The sequence below is a fragment of the Ranitomeya imitator genome, chromosome 1 (genome assembly GCF_032444005.1).
Source record: "Ranitomeya imitator isolate aRanImi1 chromosome 1, aRanImi1.pri, whole genome shotgun sequence".
Taxonomy (NCBI): domain Eukaryota; kingdom Metazoa; phylum Chordata; class Amphibia; order Anura; family Dendrobatidae; genus Ranitomeya; species Ranitomeya imitator.
This window is the reverse complement of record NC_091282.1, coordinates 1,146,162,944-1,146,175,812: the sequence shown is the minus strand read 5'-3', so window position 1 is coordinate 1,146,175,812 and position 12,869 is coordinate 1,146,162,944. Positions and strand designations below refer to the sequence as shown.

The 12,869-nt window shown below is 41.5% G+C and overlaps 1 protein-coding gene across 2 annotated transcripts in view; it reads left to right on the top strand.

The window, feature by feature from the left end:
- KLF3 (KLF transcription factor 3) overlaps positions 1–12,869 on the top strand; it is a 65,979-nt gene that overhangs the window by 37,889 nt on the left and 15,221 nt on the right. Inside the window, exon 2 of one of the 2 annotated variants that reach the window (XM_069744612.1) lies at positions 4,408–4,495. In XM_069744612.1, coding sequence (XP_069600713.1) covers positions 4,439–4,495 — 57 coding nt within the window. In that variant the 5' untranslated portion in view covers positions 4,408–4,438. Of the gene's footprint in view, positions 1–4,400; positions 4,496–12,869 lie in introns of both variants that reach the window. The other variant, XM_069744613.1, reaches the window with a different exon arrangement.

Genomic DNA, 12,869 nt, shown 5'->3' with positions numbered 1-12,869 from the left:
TGTTCTTCCAGAACTTTGCTGGCTTTTTTAGATGTTTTTAGCAAAGTCCAGTCTAGCCTTTTTATTCTTGATGCTTATGAGTGGCTTGCACCGTGCAGTGAACCCTCTGTATTTACTTTCATGCAGTCTTCTCTTTATGGTAGATTTGGATATTGATACGTCGACCTCCTGGAGAGTGTTGGTCACTTGGTTGGCTGTTGTGAAGGGGTTTCTCTTCACCATGGAGATTATTCTGCGATCATCCACCACTGTTGTCTTCCGTGGGCGCCCAGGTCTTTTTGCATTGATGAGTTCACCTAATATTGTAGCAATTTCTCGGATGGGTTTTTTCTGTTTTCGCAGCTTAAGGGTGGCTTGTTTCACCTGCATTGAGAGTTCCTTTGACCGACTGTTTACTTCACAGCAAAACCTTCCAAATGCAAGCACCACACCTCAAATCAACTCCAGGCCTTTTTTCTGCTTAATTAAGAATGACATAACGAAGGGATTGCCCACACCTGTCCATGAAATAGCCTTGGAGTCTATTGTCCAATTACTTTTGGTCCATTTAAAAACAGGGTGGAACATGTTAAGGAGCTGAAACTCCTAAACCCTTCATCCAATTTAAATGTGGATACCCTCAAATGAAAGCTGAAAGTCTGAACTTCAACTGCATCTGAATTGTTTTGTTTAAAATTCATTGTGGTAATGTCTATAACCAAAATTAGAAAAATGTTGTCTCTGTCCAAATATATATGGACCTAACTGTATCTATATAAGCAGTGTGTATTTATGGATATATACATACATATGTGCGTGTGTGTGTGTGTATATATATATATATACCACAGGCTGTATATATGCATAATAGTATAATATATGTATATATATATATATATACATATATATATGTGTGTGTGTATATGTGTATATATATATATATATATATATACATATATTATACTATTATGCATATATACAGCCCTGGCAAAAATTAAGAGACCACCACATCAAATCCCTGTCATGGGCAGCCTAATCTCCAGACCTGAGCCCCATTGAAAACTTCTGAAATGTAATCAGGAGGACGATGGAAAGTCACAAGTAGTGTTGAGCATTCCGATACCGCAAGTATCGGGTATCGGCCGATACTTGCGGTATCGGAATTCCGATACCGAGATCCGATACTTTTGTGGTATCGGGTATCGGATCCATAGGGATGTGTAAAATAAAGAATTAAAACAAAAAATATTGATATATTCACCTCTCCGGCGGCCCCTGGACATCACGCTGGTAACCAGCAGGCTTCTTTGTTTAAAATGAGCGCCTTTAGGACCTGCGAATGACGTCGCGGCTTCTGATTGGTCGCGTGCCGCTCATGTGACCGCCACGCGACCAATCAGAAGCCGCGACGTCATTCTCATTCACTAAACTCCTAATTCTAGGAATTAAGGACCTGCGAATGACGTCGCGGCTTCTGATTGGTCGCGTGGCGGTCACATGAGCGGCACGCGACCAATCAGAAGCCGCGACGTCATTCGCAGGTCCTAAAGGCACTCATTTTAAACAAAGAAGCCTGCCGGTTACCAGCGTGATGTCCAGGGGCCGCCGGAGAGGTGAATATATCAATATTTTTTATTTTAATTCTTTATTTTACACCTCACTATGGATCCCAGGGCCTGAAGGAGAGTTTCCTCACCTTCAGACCCTGGGAACCATCAGGATACCTTCCGATACTTGGTGTCCCATCGACTTGTATTGGTATCGGATATCGGTATCGGCGATATCCGATATTTTTCGGGTATCGGCCGATACTATCCGATACCGATACTTTCAAGTATCGGACGGTATCGCTCAACACTAGTCACAAGCCATCAAACAAAGAAGTACTGCTTCAATTTTTGCACGAGAAGCAGTGTGAACGACTGGTGGAAAGCATGCCAAGACGCATGAAAGCTGTGATTAAAAATCATGGTTATTCCACAAAATATTGATTTCTGAACTCTTCCTGATTTAAAACATTAGTATTGTTGTTTCTAAATGATTATGAACTTGTTTTCTTTGCATTATTTGAGGTCTGAAAGCACTGTTTGTTTGTTTTTTATTTTGACCATTTTTCTTAGTCAGAAAAAAACAAACAAAATTTATTGCTTGCAAATTCGGAGACATGTTGTCATAGGTTTATAGAATAAAAGAACAAGAACAATTTATATTTACTCAAAAATATACCTTTAAAGAGAAAAATCAGACAAACTGAACATTTTGCAGTGGTCTCTTAATTTTTGCCAGAACTGTATATAAAGTCACAGAGGAGCACACTGGCACCCTCTGGGGACATAGTTACATTGATGTCCTGTGCAAAACTCTCTACAGGTGCCCCCCACGTTGTACTGTTATAGTTCATTAATAAACAGTATAGTGCATACAACATGATTGGCTGCATGATTGCAGGCAGGTATATCATTTTTTGACACACATTTGACTTCATTCAAGGCCGGCTCTTGCCAGCACTGCTAGAGGTGATATTGACAGGTCTCTCCCTATGTACACATAAGGAAGGGAACTGTCAATGACCAGAAGCAGCGCTGGGAAGAGTCGGCCAAGGCAAAGCTGGACTAGTCTGGTGTTCGGCTATGGTCCCCACATTTTCAAAGTACATTTTCTCAGAAATTCAGGAGCATTTCAGGGAATAATATACCTGGCTGCAATTGTGCAGAGAAGCTGCCTGCCATTTAAGCAGCATGAAGTGACTGACAGGTGCCTTTTAAGTAGCCATTGTATAATGCTTTCATGCTGAGACAGTATCGTGTCCAAATATCAGTGCCATTCATTGGGCAAACACAGGTGTCCAAATATCAGTGCCGTGTTCTACAGAAATGATATACCGTACGATACATTACTAGCGCTGTCACACAAGTAAATGCCAGCATGAGCTATTCAAGCAGCCATTTACATATAAAGTAACCTAATAACAGTGCCACACAATGTATTACTAACACTGCTACATGGAAAGAAACCTATATGACCACAGGTGTGCTTTATTAGTGGTGTTATGGCATCTTCGATCACATACAGGGAAATGTATGCATTTTCCAAAGGTAGAGCTTGGCCATACCTCATTTCAGATTACATGAACATCTTGGGGTTATGCCATCTTTGCCCACCTGGTCGAACTTGTCTACAGAACTTAAAAGCGGTAGATTGCTCATAGTTTTCAGTATAGAAGTGAGTAGTGATCTGAAGAACTATTAATGAACCCAATGTTCTTACTTCTACAAAAAAGAATATTCTAAACTGCAAACTTCTCTAGCTATGGCACTTCCTGGCACATGGGCAAAGACTTTGAAAAGATAAAACCATTTATCGAGCAAACAGCTGTAACGCGCAGTTTCCACTAATTTCCCTTCATCAATTCGATAGTAACAGTTCACAAAACAGAAAATCCCACATTAATAAGTATCAACCAGGGAGAAACTATCTTTCCTTGGCCTTCTGCTTTATCCGTGCATTCAAATGTTATGTGTTGTACATGGAACAATTATTATTTTATGTGCTCGCAGTCTTAGGCTACGTTCCCATGATGAGCTTTTGGTGAGTTTTTGATGTTGCAAATTTTTCTGCACTATTTTTGCACCCATTAACTAAAATAGGTTACTTGCCTTTTTTTGTGAAAATACGAAAAAAAAAACTAACCAAAAACTAATTATGGTAACGTAGCCTTAAAGGAACTTTACATCATTAATACGAGATGGTGACATAAGGTGATGAAAAAGCTGATTCAGTCCTCAATACCTGCAGTGGAAATGTTTTCTTTCGGTGCCACTAAGGCCAGGTTCACTCCTTCAGTGTTTGGTCAGTATTTTACCTCAGTAGTTGTAAGTCAAAACCAGGAGTGGGTGATAAATACAGAAGCGGTGATGTGTTTCTATTATACTTTTCCTCTGATTGTTCCACTCCTGGTTTTGGCTTACACATACTGAGGTAAAAAACTCACCAAATACTGAACGTATGAACATGACCTTACTGTCCTGAGTCCTCTGGAGCAGCAGCTACAATTTGCAGCAGTTGGGTGGGTGAGATAAATAATGTGTGACCTTCCGTTTCTTGTTGGTGTTGCTACTTTTCCACGTTTCTGCCTGTTCAATGAAGGAATAATAACGTTACACCAGAGCGTGTGAACTATCCGAGGACATGTAATGAAATTGTATTGCCAAATTGCCAGTATCATCACGACATTGCAATAATTTGTAAGTCCGCAAGGACGGGGTCCTCTCCCCTCTGTACCAGTCTGTCACTGTAAACTTGTTTACTGTAAAGGATATCTATAACTCTGTATGTAACCCCTTTCTCATGTACAGCACCATGGAATTAATGGTGCTATATAAATAAATAATAATAATAATTTACTTTTATTTCTTCTATTGATTTCAGACAAGACCACACGAGGGGCATTGATGCAATAATGCTAATGTTTGACCCAGTTCTCATAAAGCCAGAGGCCACGGAGCCCTTGTCAATGGTAAGTGGACAAAATTTAGAGAAATACATTGTGGGTCCTGGGTTGTTCATTTTTTTTATTTCCAAAAATGGTGCAAATATTTCATCTGAAATGGTGAAAATCATGGTCTTAACACAAGTGTTTGTGTCCAGAATGCAACCCGTCCTAATATTTAGATACGAGGGATACTATTTACATCGCGCCTGTAGAGTATACGTTATATATTGCTTCTTCAGCTTTTATACAAACCTACTGACCTCTGGAAAGAGCCACAAGTTATGTCACTGTTGATATTGGATTGTATATGTCTCTGTATTGCCGAAACAGACTTTTTTTTCCATTACAGGCTACAAAATCTGTGTTTTCCAGTGTGTGAGTCTGTTCTTAAATTACACAACGCTGCAAGAGTACCATGATGTATGTGTTTCTTGGTATCCCAGGATAGTTATTACGCTCTCACACTGGCGTACCCCAAGTATACTTTTCTACATAGCTAAGTGGCAGCGCGTGAAGAAATCTGCTGTTAATTCTTAGTTCCCTCCTGTGCCTCCTTCCAGCGCTGGCAGACCCTTCTCTCACATTTCTGTCTAGCAATTTGGATGAAAACGAGGAATTAGTCAAAGAGTTAGAGCCGGCTTTGCTCCCAACACACAAAGCACCTCGTCAACTGTTCTCACTGCCCTGCATGCAGACATGAGCCTCACGGAGCGGATGTAATTCTCCCCAAGGCAGGATGTGGATACTTATACAGCGATAATTGTTTTTGCAGGAGATATATATATATTTAAAAAAAAGTTATTCCCAGAAGTAGCCTAATTGTATGTTTTTAGTGTTGTCTTCTTCCTTTGATTTCACAATTATCTGATTCTCCCGGATGCTTTGTCACATTGAAACTCAATGTATTGATTTATTTAAAGATCCTTCTAGCGGTCTGTAAGAAATGTGGGTGGAAGGAACTATTTATGACTACACCGTTTAAAAAAATGCTATAGTGATAAAAAAAAAAAATGTGTATGAAATAGTGTTATCCGAGCATGCTTGGGCGCTAATTGAGTGTCTTCAGCGTGTTCGAAAAATATGTTCGAGTCCCCGCAGCTGCATGTCTCTCGGCTGTTCGACAGCCACAACACATATGGCGATTGTTTGCTAGGTAGTCCCTGCAATGTGTCTAACAGCTCCGAGACTCAAGCATATTTTTCGAGCACGTCCGAGATACTCAGTTAGCATCCAAACATGCTCGGATAACACCTTATCCCACCACGTTCGCTCATCACTAGTATAAAGCTAACAATCTAGCATGTTATGCTACATTATTATTAATTATTGCTGTAATTTCACCATTTTTGTGGCTCTCAAAAGAACAGTCATCCTTCATACTTCACCCTTGAGAAGGATTCAGCTTGCTGCCCTTGGCCTGCACCATAAATTGTTAGCTCCCCCACACCCACCATAATTACACTCCGGCCTTAGAATGAAACAAGTCTCCATGTCACAAGTCACAATGTCACCGCCGGCGTTAGAATGCTCCATCATACCAACATCTCGGGTGCGGGGAGTCACTGTTGTCCTCTGCTGAAAGTTATCTGGCTCTTAAGTTGTCCCCTACATTGGCCAAATGATGATATGCTTCATATCTGCAGGTAACTGTATTATTATTATTATTATACATTTGCATAACGCCATTTATTCCATGGCGCTTCACATGTGAAAAGGGGCAAATATAGACAAATACAATAAACACGAGCAATACAAGGCACACACAAGTACAGAAGAAATGAGGACCCTGCCCGTGAGGGCTCACAGTCTACAGGGGATGGGTGAGGATACACTAGGAGAGGGTAGAGCTGGTTGTGCGACTGTTCAGTAGACTGAGGATCACTGCAGGCTGTAGGCTTGTCGGAAGAGGTGGGTCTTCAGGTTCTTTTTGAAGGTTTCTGTGGTAGGCGAGAGTCTGATGTGTTGGGGTATAGAGTTCCAGAGTATGGGGGAAGCACGGGAGAAGTCTTGTATGTGTTTGTGGGAAGAAGAGATAAGAGGAGAGTAGAGAAGGAGATCTTGTATAAAGTAAGAATGTGTCATTATAAAACACTATGAATAAAAATTAGCATTTCCTTGGAATTCCAGTGTATCCTTGGGAAGCCACATCGGGAAGAGATCCTGATTATCGCAGATAGCACTCGTACTCATGATATTCTATCGGACCATTCGTATGACCAATTTTTTCCTTGGACCAAATATTGGTAACATGTCTGATTTTTGATCTGAGGGTAAAATCAAAATCAACAATGCAAATCAATAGGTCCCTGAAAAAAATAGGCTACACTCGGATGATATCCAAGTGCAGTCCAATTTTCACAGTCTCTCAGAATGGAGAATGTGGAGGCATTTTTTTTTCTATTTCTCCACTTACGAGAAAATCGTGTAACACTCATACCACAATGATGAATCTATGACACTGGCATGTTTTGCAATGCTGTTGCCATTTGAGAGCAGAAAAATCTGGCGCAGACACGTGTTGTATTTCGGGACAGTTTGCTGCTGCTATCTTGTATACATTGGCATGAAATGAAAAATAGACTGCAATACCCCAGTAAACTCCACTCCGTAAGTTGCATTTGTCTTGGAACGGATGGCGAGTTTTCCACATGTGATAATTCCATTATTCTGAGTGAGTGTAACCTGTGAGCTGAGGGGACTGGAGCCAGCTGCTTGTCACTGTGCTTCTGTGCAGGAGGAAAACACTTTTAAAAGAACATTTGGTTTATATCCGAAGACAGGCAAGCTTATAAAATTAGATCATTTCTATAAATCGACTCTTGAAAAATGTTTGGAAAAGAAGTTGAGTTGTCCTGGAACTAATAGCTGTTCCTTGTGAGACCATCCTTGAAAATGAATTTGAGGCAATTTCTGCTGACATGTCAAAATTTGGAACTATTCTCCTGCTGACTAGTCAAGATTTGATCCATTCGCTCAGCAGCAGCCATGATGTCTGTATAAAATTCTCTGGCTTCTGTGTAATGATAGCGTTTGTGATCCAGAAATACCTATCCAGGATTGTCCCAAGAATCTACATTGCTCAACTGCGGACTTGGAAGAGGACACCAAAACTGAGGGAGTGTTGGCCAAGGTCTTAAGATGACGTTACGGAGTTGGCCTCTTTCACTACTTTACATTAAATTCTGATAATACCTTGTGTTAGATTTTTCTTGCATTGCTCCCGATGGTTGCATTTGTCTGGAATTCATTAATACCAGACGTTATGTAACTTTCTTCCAGTGTCAGTGTATATTACTTGTACAGTAAATATAACTACGCTCTTTGCTTTCTTTATTGCTGTGGGGGTATTGTGTTATAGTCTGTAAAAACTAACGTCTGAGCAGTACTGTGTGTACTGTGTAATGAGCAGTAGAATTTCACTCCACTGGTTATTATAGGGAAGCTCTTGTGCTGGATAACGCTATTAACCTCCAAATATGGGGTCAATCTGTAGATTAATAACATTAGAGAGGCTCTCAGTCGCCTCCCTGAAAGTGCGGCACCCAGAAGAAAACTAATTGCATTCTATCGGGAGCCGTCAGCTTTCAGTCATACAGGAGATCCGGTGCAGGTTCAACCAGCGCACACTATACTATGAGTAGCAGGTGTATGCCCACCTCAACACTTTGACTGCCAGTCCCCTCTGAAGTGCATCAGTGCAGAGTAAAGTGTCCACCATTAAGCCAGGGCATGTCTACAGTCACTGGCACGCCTGTATAACTGAAAGCTGGCAGCTCCCAGCTTCAGTATTATGGACAGGCACCTTTTTAATGCAGATTGACCCTAGTTAATGGCGATATCCGACGTGACCGGTTCCCTTTACAATTAACAATACTATACATTTTATTGATGGGTGAATATCAGCTCATTTTTTATACCATTTAGTCTATTCTTGAATGTAGCACGGTACTATTATTCATCATTATACTGCGTCCGACATGACCCTAGTATTCTAGGCAAACATGGCACATTATTCATAGCAGACATGACACTAATATCTTGGACCCACACACAGCTTCCAAAATTGTTAATATTGTATTCTTGACATCAGATATAATCCACCATATGTGTGCTTCTTACTGCACAAAATGAATTTATGGTTTATAGTTTGTATGTTCTCCCCATGTTTGCTCGGGTTTCCTTCCAAATACATACTGATTGTTAGCCCCAATGAAACAGTGATGATGTCTGTAGAGTGCTGTGGGATATGTAGGGGCCATATATAAGTAAAATAAATATCTTGGGTCTTTGACCAGCCAGTGTCAAAGTCTGCATGGTAGTTTCCATATTCTCCTCCCTCTTTGCCTGGGTTCCTTTAGGCTGGGTTCACACTGCGTTGTGTGAACCCGTTTAACGGACTAAAGCCCCCGTCACACTTAGCGACGCTGCAGCGATACCGACAACGATCCGGATCGCTGCAGCGTCGCTGTTTGGTCACTGGAGAGCTGTCACACAGACAGCTCTCTCCAGCGACCAACGATCAGGGGAAAGACTTCGGCATCGTTGAAACTATCTTCAACGATGCCGAAGTCCCCGGGTAACCAGGGTAAACATCGGGTTACTAAGCGCAGGGACGCGCTTAGTAACCCGATGTTTACCCTGGTTACCATCGTTAAAGTAAAAAAACAAACGCTACATACTTACCTACCGCTGTCTGTCCTCGGCGCTCTGCTTCCTGCACTGACTGTGAGCACAGCGGCCGGAAAGCAGAGCGGTGACATCACCGCTCTGCTTTCCGGCTGCCTGGTGCTCACAGCCAGAGCAGAGAAGCACAGCGCCGGGGACAGACAGCGGTAGGTACGTATGTAGCGTTTGTTTTTTTACTTTAACGATGGTAACCAGGGTAAACATCGGGTTACTAAGCGCGGCCCTGCGCTTAGTAACCCGATGTTTACCCTGGTTACCAGCGAAGACATCGCTGAATCGGCGTCACACACGCCGATTCAGCGATGTCAGCGGGGCCTCAACGATCAAAAAATGGCCCAGGCCATTCCGACACGACCAGCGATCTCACAGCAGGGGCCTGATCGCTGCTACGTGTCACACATAGCGAGATCGCTACTGAGATCGCTGTTGCGTCACAAAACTTGTGACTCAGCAGCGATCTCGCTAGCGATCTCGCTATGTGTGATGGGGCCATTAGTTACACCGCGGCATAACGCGGTGTAGCGCAGTCTGTTAACGCCGCCATTACTTGCAATGGCAAACGCATCGCTAGCGCACGCCCACAATGGACGTGCGCTAGCGATGTGCCATCATTGAGTGACTGACCCGAGACGCGGGCTGCAGCGTTTCCGGGTCCGTCACTGCTAGCGCACTGCTAGTGCAAATGGACCTAGCAGATGCTCCATCTGCGCTAGCACAGTGCCAAAGTCGGCACTTGCGTTAGTGCAGTCCGTTTAACGGATTTGTTGAACACACTGCACAACGCAAGTGTGAACCTAGCCTTACTCCCCGAAAACATATTATTAGGTTTGTTAGCTTCTTACCCACTTACACCTAACGTGTATGTGTGTTGAGATGTGTTGGGAAATTAGACACAGATCTAGCAAGTGCAGAAGCTGAGAACTGCTGATTGGTGGGGTAGTCGAATGTCTGACCCCCAGCGATTTTATATTGATGACCTGTCATGAAAATAGGTAATTAATATCATAGAAACATCCTTTTAAGTAAAGTCCAGCATTGCCCAGTAAGCGTTTTTCTTTTGCAGTGATACAGATAAGTCACAGCTTTGATCTCGTCCTGTAGCACCGCATGGAGTCAGGATGTTGGAGGTGTGCGAACCCAGGGTGGGGATTGGCCAGGAAATCACATGCTTTCCCTTCTGCTAATGACATTATTATCCAGACATGCTCTCAACAGCTACAACATATATGAGAGAGATCACAAGATTATCTGTGTCTGAAAGCAATGCAGGCTTTAATATTGGCACAAACCGTACACCTCTCCCCCTCGCCAAACCCCATCCTGTAACTTACCATGACCTCATCTTCCTCACGGCTGCTTAAAGGAGCTCTGGGCACTCGCCAGACTTCTCTGTTAAAGTAATGACCGCGATCTGCCTGTATTAGGTCATCTCATCTGGTACTCCAAGGAATAAAAGCTCTTCACTAATATTTAAATAAGGGTCATATACATAGTGTAAAGATTTACAAACTAAAAGGGACTTTTAAAAAGCAATGAGTATCTGCAAATCACTAATATAACCTTATCATTTAGCGACCTTCTGCTCGATCTTCAGCCATGGCGACTTGATGGATGAATGCTCTGTAGGAAGATCAATCTTGTGCAAGCCTAGATAGGTCCACCAGGGTCTTCTCCACCTTTATCGTGATAGTATCAAGCCATCGGGTTGCTGGTCTTCCTCTTCGCCTTGTTCCTTCTACTCTTCCGACCATGATGTTCTTCTCCAGTGATTGATCCGTTCATCCTAAATCCTAATCCAGGCTGGCTATATGGTTACATCACTGCTGGCCTTATGATAAATGGCTCTGCTCAGCTGAGGACTAACTAAAATTTAGCTTCCCTGACTATACAGGTGCCCTACGACCAACTGCCAGGATTGACATCTTAATATTTTTTTTCCTTCCTGGTAGCCTATAATAAAAAATGGACCGCTAAAGTTTTTTTTATAGACAAATTGTAAAAACATAATAAATCATAAAGTTTTTAAGTGATATATGTCTACTGCTCATAATTGTAATATTAAGATATTAACTGCATTTACTGTGAAATATACAATTATGTTAATTACAGTCTTAAAAATCGTCAGATCACGAACGCATGAAATTCTTTTTTTTATGGCAATCTAGAAATTTTTGGATGGCTCGCAACCCTGCCGAACATCTGAGAAAGTAACCAAAAGGATGTGTTACCCACACCAAAAGTCCAATAGTCACAGTCTCCACAGACAGAAACGTTCTGCTTCTTCTGTTTTGTGCCACCTAAAGAGCACTCTGCTCACCTTTCCAAACCCAGTAATGAATCAGCCCAACACATTGACTGAGAAGGTCTACAGCGAAAGCTGGGAAGGAAATGCAAGGGATATCCAGCTCTCCTGCATTCCTGATACCTCGCCCAGCTTTCCATGGGTGGGGTATATACTTCTTGAAGCCTAATATGCATATGGGAGGAACCATAGAAAAATTAGCATTCACTGACCACTTGTCTGGTCACTTTCTCACAATATATTTACCCTCTTGTAGACACAGTTCTAATAATAAGCTCATGACAATGGATTTTTTTTTTATATCTTTCTAGATTGAGCCCTATATACATTATGCTCCGTTTAATAATAAAAAGGCATCAAACCCCTGCTAGGGCTCATTCACATGTCAGTTTTTTTTTCATGTATGAGAAAAAAATGACCAAGTTTCATCAATGATTGTGGTCAGAGTGTGGACGGAATTCTGTCCGAAATTCATCAGTTTTTTTCCGTATGTGAAAAAACAGAGTTTCGGCGGCTTCTCCTGTCTACCAGTCTTTAAAAGTCGCACCGCACTTTTATGGCATTCGAGTGCTGCCCATTTTTATTTTATTTTTTACAGACTCCTAGACTTGCATTGCCGATTTTGATCCGATGCTCGGATAAATATAGAACATGTCTTTGTGATTTTGCGCAGACTGCTTGGTCCACAGAAAATGACCGAAATGTGAACAGCCTCGTACACTAATATAATTATGAGTTCTATCTGTGAAAAACATGGCTAGCACTCGAGCGCAAAAAACCTGACATGTGAATGAGATCTTAATGTAACAGTACTGTACATACACTACAGTTTGGAATACTCTGTATTATGCCTAATGCAGGACCTAAGTTGTGCAGAGAATGCTAGGAATTCTTTTACACCCAACATAAGTGTATCAGTTTTCCCTTGAGTGTTCCATTAATATTTTAGCATTTAAAGAAAAAAATATATAAATATATAATGTATTTATTTATTTTTTTAATATATAATTTATTTATATAAATATATTTAAAATTTATTTATGAAGCAGATTTTAGTTCTTGCTAGACACATATAGAGGAAACTATATTAACTCCGCTTCCTGCGCCTGTCGGATTCATAACTTCTGTCCGCTGTTTATTGCTTTTGTAAACATTCTTGTGGAAAGGAAATCATAGTTCAAAATGGGATTGTGTCTGACACGGAGAAAGAGAGGAATTTCCGAGTACAGAGGAACATTTGATTAGCACGACCAAGACAAAATGTGGATTCTCAGAACTGTTGATTCACGTCTTGGATTCATGTGTGAAGGGTTCTGATTTATAATAAACCCATCGGCTTTTAATTAAGAGGTTTTGCTGAGCATTGTCCCTTTTTATGGTAAATGTTAGATGCCTTGGTTTTTTCACTAT